The 26347-nt window shown below is 38.9% G+C and overlaps 1 protein-coding gene across 2 annotated transcripts; it reads left to right on the plus strand.

Annotated features, from left to right (window-relative positions):
• The first annotated feature begins 789 nt into the window (after positions 1-789).
• Positions 790-24875, plus strand: LOC130170344 (regulator of G-protein signaling 8-like). Of its 2 annotated transcripts, none has more exons than XM_056377533.1 (5): positions 790-994; positions 15098-15211; positions 16275-16336; positions 21358-21524; positions 22657-24875. In XM_056377533.1, the coding sequence occupies exons 2-5, from the start codon at positions 15111-15113 to the stop codon at positions 22849-22851; spliced, it is 525 nt and encodes a 174-aa protein (XP_056233508.1). In that variant the 5' UTR covers positions 790-994; positions 15098-15110; the 3' UTR covers positions 22852-24875. The 2 variants fall into 2 exon arrangements, with proteins under 2 accessions (XP_056233508.1, XP_056233507.1); XM_056377532.1 differs by having other exon boundaries at positions 792-994; positions 15101-15211.
• Positions 24876-26347: the final 1472 nt, after the last annotated feature.

The following is a 26347-nucleotide window of genomic DNA, read 5'->3' on the forward strand; positions in this document are numbered from 1 at the left end:
ACTTTTGGGTATGCAGAAACGTCTGAATGTGAACAATCTGTTATACAGTAAACTGTGAAATATTTTTATTGCCAAAAAAATACAGTTTTTTTTCATCCCCTCATCATTCTTTTCATTGAACTTTTCAATTTAATTGTTTCATTTATAAAATGAGAGAGAAAACCTTCATCATCATGTTTTGAGAGCTAAATCTCAATATATAACATAAGAGTTGAAAATCCAAAAATATTTCATTTAAAATGACATTTAAAAAAAACAAGAAAAAAAAAAAGTTGAAAATCATCTCATCTCCTCTCAACCAGCAAATGTTTTTGCATTTTCTTCTTGATAGATGATTTTTGTCATTTTCAAAATCATCAAAAAGTAAAGTCAGCTGATTTGTTGTTAATGAACGAGTTCTTTCAGCACTAAATAGAAGTGAATGTTTGTTGAAGGTTTGAGGTTGAATCTCTCTCCATAAGTCTTAGCCTTCTACCACACCTCTACATCCATCCACCCCCAGCTGCCCCCCCAACATCCACCAAGCTGACCCCCCACCCCACCCCCACATCCCCCCCCATGCTTTTCACATTTATGTTTCCATCTCTTCAACCACAATATGACTGAACAGCACTTCTCCACTTCACAGATGTGCTCGGGTTGTCCTTGGAGATTTCCCTTTGCAAACAAAGCACCCCCCACCCCCCCAACACCACCCCCACCCCCCCCCCCCCGTCTCTTTCTGATTCCACCCCCTCTGCCTCTCCCTCCATCCATCTCGGCAGCTCTCTCTCCCCCCACGATTTCACACCAATGAGCATGCCGCGTGTAGCTCCCACTCGCTGGCATCAGAAACACTAGATATCTTCAGTCCCGAGCTGTACAGATTCATACAAATACACACCAGCATTGGCCAGACAGAGGCTGCATTCTGCCAAACACACGCTGGGGATAGGCAGTCATAAAAAAGAAGGGGACAAAGAGTCCAGCAGCTCTCGCACACACCGGACTCAAGGTAAAGGATCCATATTCATTTATTGGATGACAGAGTATTATGTAATTCGGCTGTGGACACAAAGCTCCGGGCATTATGTGGGTCTTTGTCATTCTTTATGGTTCATGGGGCTGATTATTATCTGCAGCTTTGAATGGAGGATTACTGTTAAATTAGGGAAAGCATTGTTGATGAAGTGATTTGACGTCTGTGTGGCTAATAATGAAAACAGCAATGAAACTATTGCAGGAGAGAAACACAAGAGTGCTCTCCTACTACCTATTATCCAGCTAATTTTATGGGTGTTTTTCATGGGTGTTTGTGTACACTTTGTGCGGCTTCATGTTGAAAGTGATTGCTTATTCATGCATGCTCTCAGTGCCATTTCCTGTGAGCACTACTGAAATTCAGTTCACACCCTCCCACCTTCCGTTCCTTGATGCTGATGGCTCTCAGGGCGTACGGTCCAGTAAATGTCACTCAGAGCTATCAAAGATGGAGTAGGGCTTTGAAGCCCACACAAGTGCCACCTCCAGGTGAGGTGTATCCAAACCCTTCCATAACACTCAGATGCTCCACTTTTGACCCTTCCTACCCCCTCTTGTTCTCTCCTTGTCTGTCACTGACCATGATACTTAAAGGGTCAGTTCACCCCAGTTACATAAAACTTTTCTTACTTTTTGTTTTTTTTTTATCACTTACCTTTTGTAGAGTATAGCCATGCAGATACAGATACAGGATGTGGACACCAGAGACCAGGATTCTCATCCTGAATTGTTAAGGTTTGAAAAACATGGCGGTTTTGGTTAAATATTGATTACCCAAAACAAGATGTTTTCCTTCAAGCGTCAAAGTTGTTTAACGGCTGTAGTAATAACAACAGGAGCCAAGGAGGAAGTTAGGTAACGTGATACATAGCGGAGGTTGAGGTGGATGGATGGGTCAGCGAAACACTGGACTTCCATTGGATCCTGTTTTCAAACCAACAGTCATATTCTTACTTTTAACCATGAACTTTCCATCACCTTGTCCTTATTGTAACCATGACAATGAAGGATCTTATGCAAGTAGCAACCCATGATCTTTCCTTAAACCTAACCAAGTTGTTTTTGTGCCTAAACCTATCCCATAGCATTGTCAAATCATGACACATTATCAACAATAACATGTTGATAATAACACTTGGCATATCTCCTGTCAACGCAGGAAACCCTCCTGTGGGCCGTTTCAGAAGGTAGTGACGAACAACCTTTATGGTCGTCTAGGTTGGTAAACTTGTTGGATGTCCCTAAACGTCAGTATAAAAACTTACCCATGTTCGATTTACTGTTAATATGAGTGTTTGTGAAGGCAAAGAGCAGTTTATTATATGTTTATTACTGCTGCCTTGTTTAGTTCCTAAAAGCAAAATCCAGGGACGTCCTACACATAGTGTACAGACGTTAATAACAATTAATCACAATGTCCATGTTCACAATGTTCAGTTCCAGCGAGGGACCCTTGTTGCATGCTATCCCTACACTCTGTCCCAGATGTTTCATGCCCATATCTATGGTTAACTGTCAGACAAAATGACAGGAAGAGTAACTGAAAACAATCCAGTCAGCATTACATTTGCATAAATGTATTTGCTTGTGCACATAGCTATATGTATGTAATATATATATATATATATATATATATATATATATATATATATATATATATATATATATGAATGTAATTCTTAGAAGACCTGGTTGGCCCAGGTTTCGAGATATCACCTACACACAACTACAATGGAGGTAATGGAATTTTGTTAATCCGTGAAATTCCGCTATCAGTTCTGTGTTCATTGGGATGTTTTGTTTGGATAATCCACAGACCAGGCTGTAACCAGTTTTCATAGCATGTAACCAGAACACTGACTCTTAGTACTAAGTACTGTTAGGGTATTTTTTTTTTTTTATGTATTTTTTCAATGATTTGAGCACCACAAAGAAATTTCTGTTCAAATCCTTTGTATTCAGGTGGGAGCAGGAAGCTATCTATATCTAAACACCATAACTATCTGCATGGTAAGATACCACTAGAGGTTTGTGATGATATTCATTTTAAACTGATAAACAAGGTATGTGGTCAATACCAGAGCATACTAATTATGTTATAAACCATTTAAGAGATAATCCGTTCTAGGTCTGCTCTCACGATGTGCAGCAGCATTGTCACCACGTGGTGATTCAAGCAAGCGCACCACTGTAGCTCAACAGCACAAGTCATTGTGTGCTTGCTGCATGCATATGACAACACACTTGCAAATCCCACTCAAGAGAAATGCTTTTAGTAGACAGAACGACAGGCCCAAGAGTGGAGCCGCTTTCTGCAATGCAAAATAAATCCCTGGAACAAACTGATTACATAAATGGCTAAAGGCGGGATGAGCGATAAGAGACATGCGCTCAGTGTGTAGCACGGAGCAGTTAAAGCTGAAAGGAACACAGAGCTTTGGCATCCTGGCCAACAGGCCCAGATTACTACCAAAAAAAAAAAAAAATCTACTAGAGCACTGTACACCTACATCACAGGGTTTGTTACAAGAGGTGGTGAGGGTGACTGGTTGAATGTGACATGACAGCCATTTTGCTTTTTCTTCAGTCAGCCACAGAAAAGACAGATTACCTCCAGGCTGCCTCCACCTGAGCAGAACTCCATCACAGATATGAAAAATGAGGTTTGCATGAACTGGGAATGTTTCTCTTCCAGACTGCGCTGGTGAATTCTTACTGTCCTAAGCCTGGCACTGCCCCAAACAAGAAGTTCAGTAGGTCCATACAAAAGCCCATTCAGTCCAGTCATATCTCATCAACTTTGGATATAGCCTACGGTAGATGACAAGCTCTAATTTTACCACCAAGCAAAATGTTCTCCAGAAGCAAATGCAAGTCAGTGGCGTGCCCTTATCATCCTGAGCACCCCTGGCACGCTTGTGCTTTTAATAGTCCAGTCCAGCCAGTGACAGGCAGATTTACTTGAGTGTAATCTGACATAGCTGTGAGTCAAATACTTGGCCAAAAGATTGGGAAGCCTTGTTTGCCCTCCCTTTACCCCTGAGCTGAGTGAGAGTGATAAGGGCTTCAAGCACAGTAAGTTTTGACATTTTGTCTGAGGTGAAAACGAAGATGCATTAGAGTTTTCTTCACACAGAATATAAAGATTTCAAGAGGCACGCTTTATTGTGACAGCAGCTGTGAAAAGCTGATCGGGTTTCTAAACATACTGTGCAGAATGAAAGTTGATTATTTTGCCATTGATTGTGGTTGATTTTAGTTAATTAACTCTCTTGAGAGTTGCTGCTGCTCCAATCAGTGTGTTTAATGTGAAAGATGCTGCTCATAGTGACAAACCCACAGAGAATTATCACCTGACTCTGTAGTCAACCTCAGCTCTATGGAGTGATTTATTGTTTTCCAGCTCATTGTTTTGGTCTGACAGTACATTTACTGCATCACTGTTCCCAGGTTAGCAAGGCTATGTGTTTAACTTAGCTGCATGGTTCCTAAGAAGCTAATGCTAAAGACATAATCTACCTCATCAGGCAATTCATTTATATTTACAGATTTTAAACGATTTAAAGGGAGTGTAAAATATTTATACTCACCCTCCTGCGGCATTAGGAAAACAACAATTCCCTCCCCATCATTAGCAAAATCTCATCTAGTCTTCATTAGCAGAAAGATGCTATTTCTTTATCAACAATCATTAATTAATAATGCATCCCAAGTTGCTTTTAAAAGCCTTTCCCCACTGTAACTGAACCATATGCACCTAAGAACAGTCTCAGTCCCAGAAAACTACATTTCCCCATTTTGAACATGATCCACCTACATGATCTAAAACAGTCATGTAGCCTAAATGTCAGTTTTAGCTTTCAAATAATTTCAGGTATTATTTCCATTCTTTGTGTTCACTATAATCAGTGCTGATACTTTCAGGTGTGGTTTTCATTCTATCTGATATTATCATAAAAAAAAAAACATCCCTGTAAGTAAAGTGGACTAGTGACCTGCACAGGATGTACCTTGGCTTTCACCCGATGCATGCTGGGACATGCTCTAACACCCACTGAGCGTAAATAGGCAAAGAGAAAATGAATGTAAAAGGAGGAAAGACAGATGACTGTGGATTAAAAAAAAAAGCATTTATCGTATATTTTTACAGAAACTTCCCTTTTCTCTTTTTGCCTGTTACTACATATCATATATTACTTTCTCTAATAGACTACTTTAATGTCACCTAAATCCAAGTTATACTAATTTAACAAGCACCTTTTTATTGCGTATACAACGTGTGAGTGTTTTATAGTATATAAGTTTATAATCTGTAACAACTCTGGAACAAAAGAAATGGCAACAGCTGAGCGCCTGCTGGCAGGAGAGTAGCATAAATCCAAATGAGCACGAGCATACATCAGTGAAAAGGGGATAAAAATGTCAACATTCAGCTGCCAAACAAGTTACAATGACAAATAATATGCCGTGTCCCTGTAAGGCCTGCGCAGTGCATTTCTATTCTTTTGGAGATTAAATATTAAGATGCTGGAGCTTGTGAACTGGACACACAGATTAAGTTGATACAAAATAAATAGATAGATGAGAGCCTGCGTGGTGGGGGGGTGACATTAATCCAACCGTACATGAGTGTACCTTTTCTGAGTAGAAAGTAGATGAAAATAGTATCCAGGGCGTTATGTGCTGAAAAGCCCCTGGGAAGCTTTATCCCAGACTGACCTATCAGACTGTTGAAGTGAGCGTTGAGCTCAGGTGTCGGCACAGGAGGCCTCAGAGGAGCGAGGGACAGCGGAGTGGAACATGATTCATAGTAAAGAACATGATTCACTAGACAGAAGTTTTATGAGTTGTTTTCTAATAATCTGTCCCCATGGTGGGCACTGTGTATGGTGGTGGACATAACGGTTTTGTGCATGACAAGAGTTTATCAATCTTAGATTTTATTTCTAAAAATATTTTTTAATGAGACATAATTATTTTGAGCCACAAAACTAGTAAATGACATAAACCTTTTTCTAACTGGACCAGATGTACTGTAAAAAAACAAACAAAAAAAAACCCCAAATAAATAAATAAATAAATGAACACAACCTTCTTTAATCGTGATTCTGCAGCCAAAGACGGAGACAGAAATAATCCCATACAGTAATGTAATTTATGACATATATGTTCCTATATCAAGTTTCTTAGCACATATATGTCACCTATAAGGAGATATATCATTATCACATATATAAGTACATATTTTGGATATATGAAGATATACATTTACAACATATGAAATACCCATAGTAAAAGATAATAATAATAATAATAATAATAATACTAATAATAAATAATAATAACATTTCTAAATATCTTTATGATGACGGTATGGTATAACATGTTGTGACCATGCATGTTAATGATATACATTTAATTTATATATATATATATATATATATATATATATATATGCACGTTTATTAAAACAACATACATACTGTATAAAAAATTCTATATGCTTATATATTTTTCTTATTAATTTCTCATTAATTTTAAACATGTCTCTTCCCATTCTGGTAAAATGGTCTCTCTATCAGCATTTATTGACAGGCTGTGGGATGGATATACATGTATGTATGTAACATATACCTACATCATAATAATACAAAATATGTCAATATATGAAAGTTGTCCTAATTTTTTATATGTTTCGTATATAATTTTTCCATTTGTTTTTATAATTACATATATGGAAATTCAATGTATGTACATGCGTATGGGAAGCATGTGCATTCTTTCCATTAAATTATGTTCTATTTCATGAATCTCAATTTTTGTAGAAGTGGGTGCATAAACCTCATTAGTCATATAAATGTATTTAGACTCACTCTTATTCATCTTTGGTCTGCTCCAGCTCATGTTCCTCCTGTCAATGACGAGAGCAGAGGAGAAGTGCAGTTTCCCTCATTGTGCCACATCAGCAATGTTCTCCAACAACGTCAGAACAGCTGTACATGTGACTATTACTCACAGCTGTGGCTATATTTAGCACCTGTATTATTTATTAATTCATCACAAGTACCTGTCAGCCATTAACGGTGGTGATAGCTCATTCATTATTACTAAATGTCAAACAGATAATCAGTCATTCAATTGGTAGCACTGTCATTCAATCAGACTTTACAAACTGCATTACAAAAGATGATAAAATGGAAAAAAGATTCAATGAAATAAAATGATGCTTCCAATGTAAATAAAGAGAAAAATAAGAAAAATGACCATACACAAGTAATTCATCAAATTTAAGTTTATAAATGAGCCTTTGACTGATATTTTACAGATTACTGTAAAAAAAAAAATGTTTTGATTAATATTATAATAATATATAATTAATAAATCTAATAATATATCTGTGGAAAACGGCTGATGCATGTGCATACACATCTTTATACATCTGGCCCCAGGCCAGTTTCTCATGAGCATTTTCTCATCATTTCCCCTACACTGTATATTTCCTGAAGCCTTTTCTGACCTGCCCTTGACACGGCAAGACTCTGTTTACTGTAAACAGCAATAACCAGTCCTTTGGCACCGATGTGTGAACATTAAATCCCTTTAAATCAATCCAATCCCTTTTATAAAGATGTTAATGTGTTAGAAAAGACATATCTTTTTTTTTTTAATATTTCTCTGTATTACTTTTTCTTTTTCTTGCAAGACAACAACACATGAACACAAGGAGACAAGTCAGAGAGGTGTTTGTAGCTGCAGGGGGTTTCTGGATCAGAGTAGCAGCTGCTCCTAATGGCAGAGTCCAGTCCTGAACCCTACCTGAGCCAGGACAGAAATACACCCCCCCCCACCCCAAAACCAGCCATGATTCCCCCGTCTGTTGTTGCTTATGGTGGCAACATTTCAGATGGTCTGACACATTCTTCTGTGGGCAGTCGGGCTTCCGCTCTGGGGGCTAGGCTGCACACATGCAAACACACAAGTGCAAGACCGCAGTTGTGCACCTGTGACTCAAGTCCCAAATCTGACAAGCTGGCTGTAGAAAGGCAAGGAACATGCTTGGGCTTGCCAAAAAAAAACTGAATTGTCATCTGAGTCACAGAGTATCTTAATTAGCCTGAAAACAGCTAAAACTGTCTCTCAGAGTGACAGCAAGACAACGAATTTAATTACTTTTTGAAACATTTGGCACAGATTACACCACATTCTGAGATATTTCCAGTTCTTTGGGATTTAAGCATCCCTGTCTGTCGCTTGTTCACCATTTACCTCAGCTGTAATAAACTTAGGCATGTAATGAGGCAATGCTTTTCTTTTGTTCCTGTCTCTGCTGTGCGTGTCTCTCTTATGAATGCAACACAACCTTTCCTTTTATTTCCTGTGGCATTGACCTACTCAAAGATACTGGAGGAAATCTCTATCTATTTCTGTTTGAAAATGCTTCTCCTTAGTCCTGAGGAACCTGGTGATTCCTATTCTTTAGTATTTTTAACCCTGTGTTCTCTTACAAAAGAAAAATGCAGCACAACGCGGGTGCGCAGCATCATACAAGTGAAGCATCCAACGCAGCTCAGTGGTTCTGCAGAGATAAGACAAACAATGACCTTCTTTTAGTCTATGTGACTGTGTGTGACAAAGTGGCAGGCACAGAGAGACTGTGACAGTGAATGAGTGAATGAATTAACGTGTTCATGAATTAAAATGAATTAATGGATATGCGAAGCACGGTTGCTCCGTGGATATGAGGCTGGAGGGAACCAAGACGGGTCCAGTGATAGTGTAACGGGCTGGAGTGTACATATTAGAACATTTGCAAAAATCGGAACATTTTTTCAATTAAACATAAACGAATAGATGAGGATGAGAAGATAACACCGCTTTCATGTCTTTACAGTAAATATGGAGCTGGAGCTAGGAGAACGCTTGCTTAGTATAGGATAAAGATAAGGATAATTATTAATATTCACAAAATTATTAATACAATTAATAATTGCAGGGCACCACCCTGTTACCTGGGTAATGCTAAGCTAAGCTAACCGTCTCCTGGCTCCAGCTGCATATTGAACATTTTGTTCTTTTCTTGAACTGAGTAAGCATATTTCTCTAAGTGTTGAATTATACCTTTAAGCATTGCTGCTATTAGATTTTTTTTTTATTGACTATATGTAATTCAGTGGACATTTAGTTAGTGCAACAGTAGTAGCAACAGTAGTTGTAGTTGCAGCTGTTCTCTGTACTGTATTACAAATGTAAAATTCTAATCTCTAGGACTAAGTTTGGAAATTGTCAATGATTTTGCCTGGAATACGATGATATTATATGCACACAGTGCAGTGCTTTATAAAAACAGCATGACGTATGTTTGGGGGACTGTCCTAGATTTAGGATAAAAACGTGATCTGCTATATTTAGGCACAACCCAGAATGTCCAGAAATGTGACTTGAGATGTTTCTATTTTTACTTGCACTCAGCCAGAACCAGAGCAAGGAAGTGACCTGTGCTTAAGTGGTTCTTGTTTTAACTTGAGAGATGACCTGACAGACACACACACACGTGCCCCCTGTCTTTTTAGCCTTTAACGTCAACGCCAACGTCACTGCAGATATGTGCACCCTAGCATCCAAGCATATATAATCCCACTATGAGTAGTTTAGTACAGTATAAATCTATTGATCAATTCTGTTCACCTACAGAATTGGCACCGAACAAAATTAGTTTTTTTCTGCAGAGCATTTGCATTTGAATTTGCTTTGTGTACATGAATTTAATCTATTCATTATTATACAAAACCTGTTTCATAATCACTTTGCAGCATGTCAGCTAATACAACACGTAGCTATAGAACTGCAGGGTGTCTCCTGTCAGCATCCAGAAATGAGGACATGGAGGGAAATCTGAAAACCTGCATTGCACCAAGTTAGGTAACATCAAAGAAGATGTTCATACACAGACACACACACACACACACACACACAGACACTTCCAACTTCCATGATCTAGATTCTTAGTTCTTAATCCGCCAACCCTCCCGGGCATCTCAGATACTAGAGGTCTAGCTGATGTTTCCTGTACTTTTAGATTCATGAGGCGTACTTGTGTGTATCTGAGACATTAGAGTGCTGTTGCTGTTTTTAGCCTCTTTCCTCCAGGAGCCAGCCTTGCTGCATGGCTGAATAGAACATGCACTGCTTCCTCCTGACTACATGGATTTGTCAGGGATTTTTATAAATAGCTCAGCGGCAGCACGTGTTTGCACCATACTGCAGACAAAGAATGCAGCTCACAACAGCCTGGGAGATACAGATTTGTCAAAACAGAGGAGGAGACACGGGGAGAGAAGACACAACAGGAGGAGGGAGAGCTCTGTTATCTCGTTATTGACAGCTTGGCACACACCAAACAGACTTATCAATATGTCCACGTCTTCGCTCATCAACTTCATGTGATGACCTTTGCCTGCTAAAAAAAAGGCACATGCTGACACATATACGTATTCAACCGTAATAAATTATTGAAGGCTGGCTTCGGGTACTAATTTTTGGAGTAAAACTGCCGTCCCATGTCCCAATATTTAATATTACAATTTTTATATATTCATGCCAAAGATGAATCAAGACCATTTGTGTATATGTTAAATTCAAAGCATCAGCTGCAGTCTGACGGAGGTTTGTTGATGCATATGCACTCTGTGTCAAATAACCACTATTAATTATGTATTTTTATTATTACGCTATCTAAATATGCAGACCATGAATGTGGTTACACACAGTAACGGCTGAAGGAAGTGGAGCTTTATTTTAATTATTTTTTGCGCTTTATCTTGCAGTCAAACAGCCCTTTCAAAGTACTACTACTGTATTACTACACACAAGAGCAAGTACAGCATGCAGTGTGTTACGCTGGGAACACACTGCCTGCATTGTGTGTATGGTGGTGACTCTCAATATGACTATCAACAGATCTTTTCTCTGTCTGTTTTTTCTGGGAAAAGTGTGCGTCACGCGTGATAAATAGGCACATGTATCTCTACATTATACGATGCAGCTGCGAGGTGTCGCACAGGAAGTGTGTCTGTGCTAACCTGTTAACGTTTGCGCCAAAATGAAAAGTTCTGCAGACGCCACTCACACCTCACACATCCAGTGTGTTCCTGGCCTGCGCTAAGCTAACAAAGCTAAGCGTAGCTGATTTTCAGAATAAAGCGCACACTTCAGCTGATATTGGCATACAAAAAAAAATGATTTAAAACCTGTTTTCGCAGCAGTACATCACCCAGCTTCTGTGCTGTGTGGTACCGTGCTTCTATAGTGCTTCTATAAACTGGTAGGGTGCCGATCCGTGTCTTCTGCAAGTAATACACTGACAGTATAACTACTTTACACAACCCAACGTTAAATAACCCAAACTGTCACTTTAATAAAGACAAAGTTAAAGTAAAGACAAGATCAGTAAGACTGAGACAAAGCAAGTGTATTTATATAGCATTTTTCAACAACAAGACGATTCACAGCGCTTGAACATAAGACAAGATAAAGATCAAGACAAGATACAGTTGTATAAAAAAGTTTGGGCACCCCTGGGCATATTACATATTCTCTATTTTCCTCAGTGAATATAAGTAAGTGCAACCCCTGCTGCAAACAGTGCGTTCACATTTGAAAACAAGCCTAGCTTTTAATACCTGTTAGTTTCTATTTCATAAATTTGAAATTGTGGCAAAAGTTTGGAAAGTCTGTACATTTTTAGCCTTCTTTCGCAGCAGGGCTTTAAAAATAGCAACGTACCCTGTATTAGTATTAGTGGTACTGACATAACTGCTGTCACAGTGTGAGAAAGTCATTCTAACAATGCTCTTTTATAACCTTCCACAAGTTTATGGCGGAACCTGACGTAAAACTTGACTCTCACTCATGAACCTCAGTAAATGCATAACGTATTCATATTCTCCTATACTTAAAAATATCTCTGCCCATTATTTTTGCAAACCTACGCTGAAAATAACTATTCATTAACAACTGAAGTGCATCTTGAGATTATGACTCACATAAATGAAACTCAAACAGCTCTTCCAGTCCAGCGCATCTGTTTTATACATAACATCCGATACATAATATGGGTGTTTCTGGAACAGACTGAGTCATATCTACAGCGCATCTGAAGCAAGCTTCAGTGTTTTGCTTTCTGAAATTTATGGAAAAGCTTCTGAAAGAGCATGTAGACCATTAACGCTCCACTGAAACCCAAACTCCTCGCTCTGGAGTGTGGCAGGTTTCAGGCTTTTTTAAACTCATTTAAAGACACAATCAGAAACTATATATATATATATATATATATATATATATATATATATATATTAGTGGGACCAAAAGTGTTCTCTCTCTCTTTCTCACACACACACATTCATACACACATGTAATACCTCAAAACAACCTGTCAGAGGTCGATGGAGGACATAAAGTGAAATTCATGTTGTGGTAAAGCACATTCATCCTCGCAAATCGCTTTTGGATGGCAAATAATGAACGCTACATTTCATGCTATGTTCCCAATTCAAGGTCCAACCATCAAAACAATCCGCTGCTCTGACTCTGTTTCTGCATTGACACCATCCAAGAGAAAGGAATACTTAGAGGTGAAGGCTTTTTAAGGTGAATGGGCAGATTCTGTGAATTGAAAGATGGACAAACAGGCTGTACATCGTCTGAGTCATTTCTTAAACTTCTCAATGTTGATAGGATTATTTTTACATAACAGATCTGTTTAACTCTTACTTTGACATTTTTCGGAAAAACACTTATTTGCTTAGTGGAGGAGCTTTAGATAAATAAATTGGTATCACTCTTATGTCCGTCTGGTGTAAGTATGAAGCTAAAGCCAGAAGCCAGTTCGCATAGCTTAGCATAAACACTGGAAACAAATGGTGAATTACCGTTTTTACATATTGTTATTTGTACGGAATAAACAATATTCTGTATAGTGTTATTTAGTTAGTAGATGTGCCATTAGACAGATTTTGTAACTTTTGGACGGAACCAGGCTAGCTGTTTACCCGCTTCCAGTTGTTGTGCAAACAAAGCTATGCTAATTGGCTTTTTCGCCATTAAACAGAAAGGGATGAGAATAGTATTGATCTTCTCATTTAACTGCCACAGAGCAAATAGGCTTATTCTCAAACCTAGGCCAAAAAGAAAAGTACAATCCTGACAGACTTTTTTTTTTTTTAAGTTTGAAATGTTCTTGTTAGAGGGCAACAACATGTATATTCCATTTTAAATATTCATTCATACAGGATCACTAAAATACTTTCTTGTGTAAAGGATAAGGAGTCTAGATTTAGCATTAATGGCAAATAAAGGAGATTTAGATGCAGAATTCATGTATTCATGCATTTGTTATATATCCCTGGATTTCCTTTGTCATGGCCATTTACATCCAAAAGTGAAGTTTGGAGGAATTAACATGAATGTGTTAAGATGTTATTTTTGTCAGTCTAATGGTTTCCAGTCATTTTTCCTTTGCAATAGACCTATTTTTACAGAAATGTTTGGCATTTGATGGAGCATCTTTACGACTATGCCCCATCTGGAGTGACTCATGTGTCCCGGAGGCAGAACACTGACAAATAGTACATGACAGCATCAGTGTACAAATAAGAAGGGACAGATTGTGATGAAAGATGGGGATATGGTTCATTTCAATGAGTTCAAATATCCACTTGAGAGAGGAAATGTTTTTTTAAACACATTCACAATTAATCACCACGTAAAAGTCTATTTATAAAAAGAATAACCCATTTTCCATAACCAGCAAATAAACAAACGTACAGACAAACAACCACATATATGTATTTAGTCCATAAGCTGGGTATCCACACAGAGCTATGCAGTATATTGTGAGCTAATACAAGCTGGATAATGTCTATAATAGTGAAATTCTAAAAGATACTGCTGCCTCCATTTTTCAGCCTCCGTAGAATTCGGTTACAGTCATGCAAAACTGCGTAGGAGGTTTTCTCACACTCTGCAAACTATGCTCAAACAAGAAAGCTTATCAGGATGTGAGGTTGGGCATCAGGGATGTTTGAAGCTCCCTCCTGAATGAGGCAGAACCATACTGAATCAGCTTTTTTGCATATGAAGTTGCACCTGTCGTCTACATCCAGCCCAGGCCTGTCCAGTCAGCCGGCCTTATCTCTCTGCAGAATTTTTTTTTTTTTTTTTTTTTATCAGTTTATTCAGCAGGTCTTCCTACATTTAAGAACTAATACATAGTCTAAACATGTAAAAGGGGCAGCCCGACTACATGAAGCCAAAGCATATGATTAGCCACCGTAGCAACAGCTAAAATATGACAGCCGTGCTCTTGATGGTGCTGAGCTTACAGCTGAAATGCATTTTTAATTTGAACATGATTTGTCTTCAACTGCAAGTCACTAAAAACCCTTAATGGGGGTTCACATTCAAAACAACTGTGTCTTGCTTATGGCTCCAAATCTGCTGAAACAGTTTCGGTTGCACTTTCTACATCTATATGTTTGGAGCTGGTTCTTACTCTTACTCTTACTCTCTTACTTTCCAATCGAGAAGAAATGTTGCAAGTGAAGCATCAAACTTCATTCCTTTACTGAAACCATCCAAGAGAAAGGAAAGCAACATAACTCTTTTAACTCTCCTTTATATGTTTTTTTCTTCTACTGAAGTTAGCATGCTAACCAGCTAGCCCCGGCCCATCTCCTCACTTCACGATACCGACTTACTATAGCCTTTTAATCTGCCCCGAAGAAGAAGCACTGTTCAGAGGGTGTGTTGTAATCTCTTCTCTTGCAAACACAACGATGGCTAAAGCTTTTGTCAAGCGACAGTCACCACCACCTGCTCCCAACAAGAAACCATGTTCAGCGGCAGAGAAAACTTACAAATAACCGCTTTCAACCTACTGAGCACAACCTTGCTTCTCAGTGCAGCGGAAAACAAAAGACTGCATACTGTAGATGGGCTGTATCTTTTCTTTGTCATATGCAGGGAATTGTATCCAGATAATATTAAGAATTGTATGTTTTTTTTGTTGTTTTTCCTCCAGCAGGATCTGCACCATGAAGACCAGACTAGGCTGCCTGTCCAACAAATCCGACTCCTACAGCGACTTCTCCGAGTTCCTTCCTCCTGCCCACGAAACTACAGCCAGGTGTCTGAAGTGAGTCTGCCAAAAACGTCCTGTGTCCGCTTCTGTGGGACTGCACATTTTGAACGAATTTTTAAACTCAAGCTTCTGTTGTGTGAAATGACACTCTCGATTGGCCTTCCAAGTTTCCTTACATGTTATGGAGCTGTCTCCTTGTTTAAGATATTTTGTCAGACAGCATGCCAGCAACATAGATTATTCAATTCAACCTTCTGCTGTTCATCATACAAAACACTTACATGACACAGTATTACTATGTTGTAGTTTTTAGAGCTGTTTTTTACTCTCTGGAAACAGCCATGACACTTATTATAGCCATTTTTAATATACAACCACAGAAAAGATATTTTTCTCAGTGTGATTAAATTGGTTTAACTTTAGCTGCCTATTGTTGTGCCATAATCAGTGTGATATATTAAACACAACCATTTGTGCAATTGAGGTCAGTGATTGAGCTTATTAATGTCTTTAATTTGAAAAAAAAAAAAAAAACATATAGGTGATAAATTAAAGCCTCATGATGATTCCAAGAAAAATGCATTTTCCCTCCCCATCTCAATCAGTGCAAACACTTCCCAGCTATGTGCTCTAACGCATCATCACATCAGCTTTACTGGGGAAACCTGTGGCAAAGGTCTGTCATTTTTAAGATGCATGATTATTGGGCTTTTCTGATCAGCATCAGTGCTTTTCACAAATAGTCTGATGTTCTATACCGAATCTACGAAAAGCGCAGGGGTACAATAATGTTAATGTATCCCTTTAATCTCCAAGATGGTGTGTTATCTCACCGTGTTTTCACCTCTTCGTAAAGAACATTAAAATGTAGACAAAGGTCAGCCATTGTTCTCCTCCCTTCCCTCTTGTCATCACTATGTAAATATGACTAAAATATTACAATTACTTTTACAGCCCTTGAGCAAAAGAAGCGCTGCGAGCAGGAGATAAATCATACATTAAACTCAGCTGCCCTTCAATAATACATACAGTACCATCTTGTGTTAAAAATGCATGAAAGCACAGTGGTTGGTTAGCATCTCACTCAGGCAATTTCCTCCTGCTCTCTCTCCATCAGACTATCAACGGATGAGGTGGTTCGATGGTCTGAGTCGTTCGATCACCTTCTCTCTCACAAATGTAAGTGGACAGTTTCTATTTTTCACATCCCTACAGCACAAGTCACACACAGCCAGCAGCAAGAAAATTAAAGCCACCTAAATGTAGCCGTGAAATAGTCCATTTCCTGTTTCTTTAATAGCTTCTATTTTCCACTCGGCGCAAGTAAAGTCCATTTTCTTCCTCCAAGCCCATCTTATGTAAGGCTCTCTTTTCTGTGTTGTAAGAACTCCTTACCACATAATGAGTCACATACTTGTCTTTGACCTTCCCCTTGGACCAAACGCACAGCACAGACTCACTTACATGCACTGTTTGTGCATGTACACAAACAGGTCGCACATTTATTTTCTACCTGCTATAGATATGCGACGTGGCAGCAGTGACACCAAACACACTGAACTGACAGATTAAAGAAAAAAAAAACACAAGTTGATTCAGAGCACATCCACTTTATGATTATTCCAATAAATAAATGATTTCAATTAATAAATCTCACAAACACTGAGCACACTCTTGTTGATTAAAGTCAACATTGGCCTGCTATGAAAACCACTTTTTGGTGTTCAAGATGTTTGTGTTTTTCTGAGCCCTGGAAAGTCACATTTAAAACAAAAATTCATATGGAAACCAGCAACCTGTGTGCTCAGATTCCTAAACTGTGCTTATGGCTTTAAAACTTTATTGGTAAACTGTTGATATATAATCTCTGATAGCCATTTACATCTAGAAACCATGTGAGCACAAGCAGAATCCAAGGAAATGAACGTCACAGCAGCAGATACAGTAGCTTACACTGTTTCACTCACAAGCAAAGTTAGAACCAAAGATGGAGACAACATGAGGTCCTGCTGTACATTTATAGCTTTGATTACTGGACTGATTATAGTTACGACTTGGGTTGATTTATGATCAGACTATGTCAACAACTCCTCCAACCTGAACAACCGTATAGGTTGTTGTTTTTTTTTTTCAATTATCTTATATGACCCATTGCAGTGTCTCCTGAGATAGCGCCCCTACGGCGGCAGGTGTACCAGACCTTGGTTGTCATGGTTACAATAGGCACATGGACTGCACCGACAATGATGTACCTACCTACCTCACCATGGTTACTATAATAACGGTCATGGCTTGGTTAGGTTTAGGAAAAGATTGTGATTTGGGTTAAAATAAGTGCTTCCTCAAGATTAAACAATCTTTGTTGTCATAGTTACAATATAAACTGCTGATTTCACATTGGATTCGAACACCGCTCTCCTGTGTCATATTCCTGTGTTGATCCATCCATCCACCACAACCTCTCCTCAATATCTTTTACTCAGTCAGTATGTGCACATGTACGTGCATCAAGCACATAGTTGACACTATACACCTTCCTGCTGAATGCAAATGGCACTTGTATTATTTCCTCAATTAATTGACATAATTATATGGTCCGTAAAATTTCAGAAAATAGTGAAATGTGCAGTAGTTTCCTAGATGATAATGTTATGTCCTCAAATGTCTTGCTTTGTCGGACCAACTTCCATGTATATTAAATTTGGAATAATAGAGAAAAGCAGTTTATAACGTTCACATTAGAGAAGCTGGAACCAGTGGATGTTTGGTGTATTTGTTTGACGAATACTTGAAATGATAAATCGATTATCGAAATAGATGCTGCATTATCAAAATAGTCGTTAATTAACAAGAAAACTCCACAGTGCTCCTTTCTGGATTTACCTTCTGATCCAGTTTCTGTCAATAAAACAACAAGTTTGATCTTTACACCTGGAATCGAGTCCAATGTCAACAGGAGAAATTATGAGAATCTGCCTCAAAACAAAGAGTAAATGCAGATTTTTTAAAAAAGTGCCACATATGATAGTTTATTATCCATTTCATCTCCACCCACTTCCAACCCCCTTTGCAGATTTTACAGTGCTTGTTGCCTAATTGTCTTGATCCGCAACCAATCCATTTTTCATACTTTTTTTTCCATGTTTTTGTGCAAATATTTGAAGCAGATTGCTTTAGATGGACGCCTCTGGGATTTCTGTTTTGGTACTGTCCTGCGCGAGAGTTCTTCATGTGAGACTTGAGGGGTTTAGAGACTAAACTCTAATCACAGATATTCAGTGTGCTGTTCTGACTGCCAACACTTTTTAAATAGTCCTTCGATCTGTATCCAACTCAAGCAAACAAGACAAAAAAAAAAAAAACTCATAGTGTCTGCTTTGTCATTAACAGAGGTTACATTTCAAAGCTTTGTACCAAACTGGGAAATGAACCACTAACAAAGGGTTTTGAGGCAGCTAGCCTTTACTGAAAGAAACCCTGTGTGCATCCTCATGGACATTATCTGTTTTGCTTGGGGTCGATGTTGTGACATAACGCATTGGTTTGACATATAAGAAAGAAAAGCTAATGTCGCCCACGGGAAACATGAAGTTTGGTAGAGAGCCAAGAATAGAGCTTTCCCCTGGCGGAGATACACCTGCGTATCCTGTTTCAATTGACCAAGCATTAGATAGGTGAACTACAACATGTACATCAATATACACACACACACACACATACATTACATAAGTAATGTCAAGGCAATAGAACACAGTACTGAATGTTCCCTTGATAGGATATTGCATTCACATTGGCCTTAATTTGATTTAAAAGGAGGGATAGTGTATCACACTTAGATCTGACTGCATTCTAGTATCATCCTTCAGTGTGTAAAGCTGATTGTGTGCTTGCTGGGGGCCTGACCTGTGCACAGTCAGCCGTGACATATCTTGTTAGTACGAGAACATTATGTGAGGTTGACAAGCGCCACTGCTGTGCTGCTTTACGAGCATATTGTATCAGGGCAACAAGTTTGTATTTTGGCCAAGGTCGTTATCCGGAGTGATGTGAAAACAAACCAAAGTGCCAGCGTTTCCGGAACCTAGCACATGCAGTCTCTTTGTTTTTAAGCTTAATAATGTTAATAAAGTAATATCATGGCTGGTACCAAGTGTGCCACAAGATAACGCCTGAGTCTCCAGCTGCCCTGCATTGTCCTCGTCACTCCCAGCTGCTCCTAATTGCTCTGATGTGTTTAAGCTTGCCTCTGTGGACAGTCTCCTGTCAGTTCATTAAGTTCCCCAGCAGCACTGACTTGAGTTTCCTCAGCTAGAGGCCCTGCTAAATTCATCTTGAACTACCTGTAACCTGCCCTCGATTCTTCAGCCATCAGCCTGCCTGCGTTATTTATGCCCCTTCCCTGCCTTCCATCGGCCATTCCCGCTGTCGCTCAGCCCTCCCCAAACTACTCCTTGCTTTTCCAAGCTACAGACCTTTAGCCCCTCTCCTTTACAAATAAACTATAATATATGTAAATGAAAGCTACATAATCACACCAAATATACTACCACATGGATATTTTCTTTTACCACTAGCTTGATGGGGTAATGTTTTGATGAATCTGTCCCAATTTTGTTTGTGGCATGAGCATGTGGCTGTTCCGTGCATCTCCACTGATTAGCAGTTGGCAGCACTGTGCACCACACAGGGTGGCAATGCAACAACAGAGGCAGTAATGAAGAAGGAGAAGGAGAAGTGCACAGGACACCTAACCTGTCCTATGGCTACAGAGATGCTACCAAAATACTGGAAATGAGTATTGGAGCAGTGATGTGTCAGAAATTAGCTAAATGAATAAATGACCATGAATGCATTTTATTTATTGTGGACCACATTTCATGATAAACTGACTTTTAAGTGCAGAGGCTAAAAGAGTTGATTGTTTTATCCCAAACAATCAATGATCCTAGAGACTAAAACCACTGAATAACCAACACTGTGCCATAGAAACTACATTTCGCAGTTGCATTGTGATGGCAAATGTAATCAATGGCTGGATTATTTCGAGAGGTATCATGTATGGTTTTTTCTTTATTTTAATGGATGGATTGATTTACAGTCCAGGAGCCACCAGGACATGGTTGGGCTGGCTGGTGGGTGTACAAAGCATGTGATGTTCACACCAAAGACTGGGATTCACATCCAGATTCCATCTCTGGTTTAGGCAACAAAAGCACCTTGGTCAAAGATAGGGAGGAGTCGTGGTTTAGGTTAAATGTAAATAAACGTGTCTACAGTCAATGAACCTTTTTCGTATTAAACTAAGTGCTGTGAGACTCTGTTTTTAATAGTTTTAAATAATGCTGAAGTCACAACAATCGGATACTGTTGTGCAAGATCAGATATTTTTGGTGGCGGAAAAAGTTAGCAGTGAACATCAACCTGGCAAATAAACAACATTTCCTCATTTTTATTACATTTCCTTCAAAGCGTATTTGTTGCAAATTGATTCAAGTATCCAAGAAGGAACATTTTAAAAGCTCTAGATTTCCCAATGCTGTAACATCTGCTCTCCGCCTGTGTTATTTAGGGATTTCTTCTACCCCTGTTTGTGTATATGGCCTTGTGCATATTGTGCAACCTGCATGTTGTTGTGTGTGTACACTCGTGAGAAAGTGTGTGTTTTCTGTATGAGCAATGTTGTTGCATATGCACAGATAGACCAGCCCCTCTGCTCTGCCCAGCTTTTGTTAGGTAAACAGCAGAAACGAGAACAGTGGAAATAACATGTCAACGTGACAAGGGCCGGTAGAAAAACATGGCCTTCGTCTGTGTTATCAGTGGGGAGTACATTAATTGATCACTTATCATGACTGAAGACAGAAAAAGGATCTTTGTGGGAGTACTTTTGTTCTGAGTTGTTTTGTGTTCTTAAGATAATATAAGAGCCCTTTTTCCCGCTTCTGGGAACAACAGTGTGTACCCACTGGAAAAATATCAACATAGGACGAAGGGTATTATCACATATCACATGACTTAAGCTACTCTATGCTGAAAAAATAGCACATCCATAGAGGAGGCAGTTCTCAGCTGCTGCCGGGAAATAGGTGCTACGTTGGGATATCAATCATGATTTTGTTGTGTGTGTTTTTCGTTACCTCCTCCTTTTTTCTTTTTTCTTTTTTTTTTATTTACCATTTGATTCATTTTCGTCTCTCCAGATGGCCTGGCTGCCTTCCGGACATTTCTCAAGACGGAGTTCAGTGACGAGAATATCGAATTTTGGATGGCCTGCGAGGAGTACAAAAAAATCAAGAGCTCCACCAAGATGGTGTCAAAAGCAAACAGGATCTTTCAGGAGTTCATTGATGTTCAGGCACCAAGAGAGGTGTGTGTGTGTGTGTGTGTGTGTGTGTGTGTGTGGTACACATTATAGAATTTTCTCTATCATCCACTCACTGGTGGTTTACCAAAAATATACTTAATTTATGGAACGTAAGCTCATTAGGTTTAAGTATTTTCTCAATTTTTTAACCTTTTCTTTTTTTGGATCAGTCATTGCTATGGTTACGGTTGCTATGGTGATGTTTAATGATCCAAAACCACTTTCTTAAGGTTACAGTTAAAAGAAAAAAGTTGTTGAGGTGATGTAAACATTGGAATTAAGGTCCAAGTCCAAGTTGCATAGTGTTTTCTTATCAATCCACTCCAATCACCAACCTATGAGATTCTGTGGTGCTATACCAACATCACACTACCTCTACCTTTTTTAGTTTCTGACAGACAGCGGCCATAATTCCTAGAAGTCCCCACCAGAAAAATGTATTTGAACCATAGGCTGTAAATAAAGATGTGACGTTTCTGATGAGTGCTTTTGAAGCTCAGAGTGAGCTGCTTTGCCATCACCATCTTGGCAGTGCCTGACTCCGCATTACTCCCAGCTAATCCATAAATGGGCAAAGAGGTGGAGCACATGTGGAGCTGAGACTCTGGTTAATGACAGGCATATGTGAGTCGATGGAGACTGACTCACTTTTGGAGCCAGCCTCAGGTGGTCATTAAAGGAACTGCAGTTTTTAGCATTTCATTTTTCCGTCTGAGGTTGCCGCTTGATTTCAAACAAGCAAACGATGTGGTAATTTTTTCTTCAAACAAACTTCAAATGAGCTGTGCTCCGCTGTCTATAGTTTAGAAGCTGCTGCAGCATCAAGCAGTCAATGAGCGAGTTACTGTAGAACAGAGCATAGAAAATAAGTAGACAGGCACTCAAACGTGCACACACCTGCTTGTGGAAAATCACTTTTAAAGATCTTACTGTTCAGCTGCTGTAGATCATGCAGAAAAAAAATCTCCAGGGAGCAGGTAACCCATAGAGCTGGTTCTGAAGTGTTTGGTCAAAACAGACCTGATAATAAAAACATAGGCGTTAGTTACGCTCACACACACTGTTGCTATGTGTCACTGTCATGATATCATTTATTATGAGCGGCCCGAGTTATTTGCTCTCCTTCTCCTGGCAGGTCAACATTGACTACCGCACCAGGGAAAAGACCAAGCAGAGCCTGGAGGATCCGTCCCCGACCAGCCTCAACGAAGTCCAGGCTAAAATCTACAGCCTCATGGAGAAAGACTCCTACCCACGATTCCTCAGGTCCAAGATGTACCAGGACATAGTGAACAGGGCGCACGCACAAGGCCAGCGGCGGTCTGTTTGACTGAATCTGATGAAGACGACAGTGGACACAAAAGTGGACCTATACTGTAAATCATTCATTACCCCTTTCACATCTCTGAATATACTGTGAATCTGCAAGGATGGGGCGACATGCTTGACTGTTTCCTTTTGTCTACACCAGCTCCATGCATGCAATCCCTCTAGATAAGATGTGTCTCAGTGGACTGCACTGTACAGAGAGAGAGAGCGAGAGAGAGAGAGACTGGAGGAGGATAAGCTAATTATTTTACCTCTACTTGGTGCTGGGTGATAGAAAATATTATCATGATAAAAATGACCATATTCTGCGATAACGATATTTATTACAGTATAATCTTGTGCTTTTCTTTTTCCATCAGTCATATACCATGTCTTTTTAAAACTTTGTTAAAATGAAATCCAACAGTTAATTAATGAAATGGTGTGAGTTTAGACCAAAAATGCCATAAATAGATCTTGATAGTAAAGCGATATATATATGTTCGTGTGTGTGTAACTTACATTGTTTGTTTTAGGCACTGTCATTGGCATAAATTAACTGCTTATCCAAAAAGTATGAAGCAATTAATGAACATTTCAATATGGAACAATAACAACAGAAAGTACTAATTTTTCGTGGAGCCTCTGGTTGTGGCTCATTATATTTAGATGCTAAAATAAATTTAGCTGTTTTAATGACATATATGGTAAAATGTTCAGACTATGAAATAATTGGAAAAGAAATGTCAATGACTGACATAAGAAAATGTTCTTTTATGAACAATTTGACCATCTTCAGTTGAACTTGCAATCATTTGACATTTGTTCTCCTCACATGTCCCTTATATTTGTACTTTGGAAGAGGGTAGGCCTCTTTCCATTGACATATTAATGTAAAATTGGCTGGTGGAGCGAGATTTATAGCCGGGTGGATTGACTTGTGTTGTGTTCCACTGACCCAGTATTGACTTGATTATACTTGATTGATTATATAAATAAGTAAATTGAGATAATTATCGTTGTCACTTTATTGCCCAGCACTACCTCGTACTTATCTTCAGTTCTTTGTGGAATAGACGCTGTCGTACGCAGGTGACTTAGACCTGTTGTGGTAGTTCGTGTTTACACTGAAAAATGAAGTGAGTGAACACTTAATATCTGAAACTGTGCCAAACTAGATTGCACTTAGATATTGATTATAGCTACATAATCCTGTGTATTGTAAACTCTTGCAGGTATTCTACGTGATATTTAAATGTGGAGTATAAAGGCAGGGTTGGGTTCATTTTTTTGCTTTCAATTCACTCAGTTCAGGAAATGAAAATAGAAGCTGTTGTATATGGTTTATGCAGAACATCCTATTGGACAAGCGGCCATGATTATATCATATCTTTTAAGTTATGTTTGATTTAAGAACTAAAGTACCATAATTAAATGCAATCATCTTTTTTTCCTTTTTTAAACCACTGCTCAACATTGGTTTTAAAAATGTTTTACAAAATGACTCATTATTTGCATAAAGTGCTGACTAAATAGTAATTTAATAGTATATTAAATCCTCAGTGCTTCCCATTAAGCTAAATATAAAATATTTTCCTCCCAATCCTGTTTAAAGTGAATTGAAAGCAACAGCCCAACCCCCTCATAGAATCTGCTCTGAGTTGAAAAATGTTGTGCAAATTTTTTATTTTCAGCATGATGCAATACTCAGAATAACTAGATATTCCTTGACATGTACAGTATGTGATGAAAATTACTGCAAAAAAAACCTTAAGTCTAGAATATGTCAGTGACATGACAAAAGTGTTCCCGCGGCATTTGCACTCCTTTTAAATAAGCTGATTGAAAAAGATTTCCTATAGTCTGTTTGGGGGGGGGGGGCAAATGTTTTCTGTATAGTGCATGTGTACTGTATAGGCCAAACTATTTGAAATACAGCAAAAACTGGCTGAACAACATATCACCCTGTATGGTATGTTACTGTGTTCCACATGAATGTAACCTCACCCCCTATATTTTGTGATTAAAATGAAATCTGCATCTATATTTTGTGCACTGCGTGACTTCACTCTCATAATACCAAAAGCGTATTAGAGCCATGAAAATGCATTTATCCACTGATCAGACGGATTGGCCTTGATTCCACTCCCGTTTTACAAGAGCGACGAAACGAGACATTAAAAATATCTAATAACTTGAAAACCCAGTCCTCCAATCTGTGGCGATTCCCCACTCTGTTTCAAAAAGAGATGTTAGGATTTTAATGTCCATTCACCATTCTGTTGGGAATCTAGCCAGCAAGAATGAAAACTAAAATTAAAATGACTGGCATTTTCAAAAGCAATTAACTTACTTTGTTGTTCTCCAGAGTACTTCTAAAACTTTACATCTTGACGCATCCTAGGTCGGATGTTGCAGCTGGTTTATCAGCGATGAGTCACACACAATAAATTTATAACTAGCTGTGCAAAGGAGTCCTATTTTACTCCTCTTTCTACTTTTAGAATGAGGAAAAAACAGACAAATGATCAAATATTCATGCCACAATTCATTTTATTTAGCTGCAGCAGTGCTAAAAAAGCAGCACTCTCTTGAAGTATCTGGGGTAACAGTGCGATGAAGTCACCCACCGTGACATTACACATCCACTGACTTGACTTTCGCTGCTGTTGTCAACGTGTTAGTCACTCAGGGAATGAAGAGCAAAGTGAATGTGGGACAGCGCCGTGCTCAGTAGACAAAACACAAGCCTATCTGGGCCAGTAGACAACAAGCACAGCCAACACACATCTCACGGAGGAAGTGATTACAAAGTGAGCGTCAGATCAGGATGTGATGGTGATGGTATAACTTAATCTGTGGTTATGAAAGTGTAAACTACAGTAATGTAATTGCACAGTTTCCTTTTTTGATAAGATCAGTTATCAATGATGATGCTGCCTTGGTGCTCTGCAGTTGTAAATACAGTCTCTCACATAATAGGTTAAAGGTCACATATGTGAGATTTCCATGTCTTTTTTTGATTATAAAGCAGGTCTAGGTTCTATATTAATACTGTGAAAGTATCAAAGCGCTCAGTCCACAGAGAAATGCACACAGCCTGTATTCAGAAACTGAGCCTTAAAACCAGCCATCAGGACTTCTGTAACTTTGTGATGTCACAACAAAGCAGTCACTGCCCTCAGCCCTGCCCCAAGCCCTGCCCAGCTTGAACTAGGATTTCGTGTCTCTTCGTGCTTTACCTAAAATATGCTATTTTTTTTTCCAATGAAAACCAAGTCAGCCAATCAGAAGCGAGGCTCTGGTTCATCGACCTGTTGTTACTAGAGCTCCAAAGAGAAGCCTGAGAGAGGAGATGTAAAACTTCATTTGGTTCTTAAAACCACAAATATATCTTCTTATGGATCAACACTGAAAAGAAAACTCATGAACTGCTTTACATACAGCACTGCTTTTCTGTGCTAACCCTGAATTTCGACAAGGAATTTTATCAGTAAAGCCTTATTTTCTGCTTGACC

This window comes from Seriola aureovittata, chromosome 6 (assembly GCF_021018895.1).
Source record: "Seriola aureovittata isolate HTS-2021-v1 ecotype China chromosome 6, ASM2101889v1, whole genome shotgun sequence".
Lineage (NCBI taxonomy): Eukaryota > Metazoa > Chordata > Actinopteri > Carangiformes > Carangidae > Seriola > Seriola aureovittata.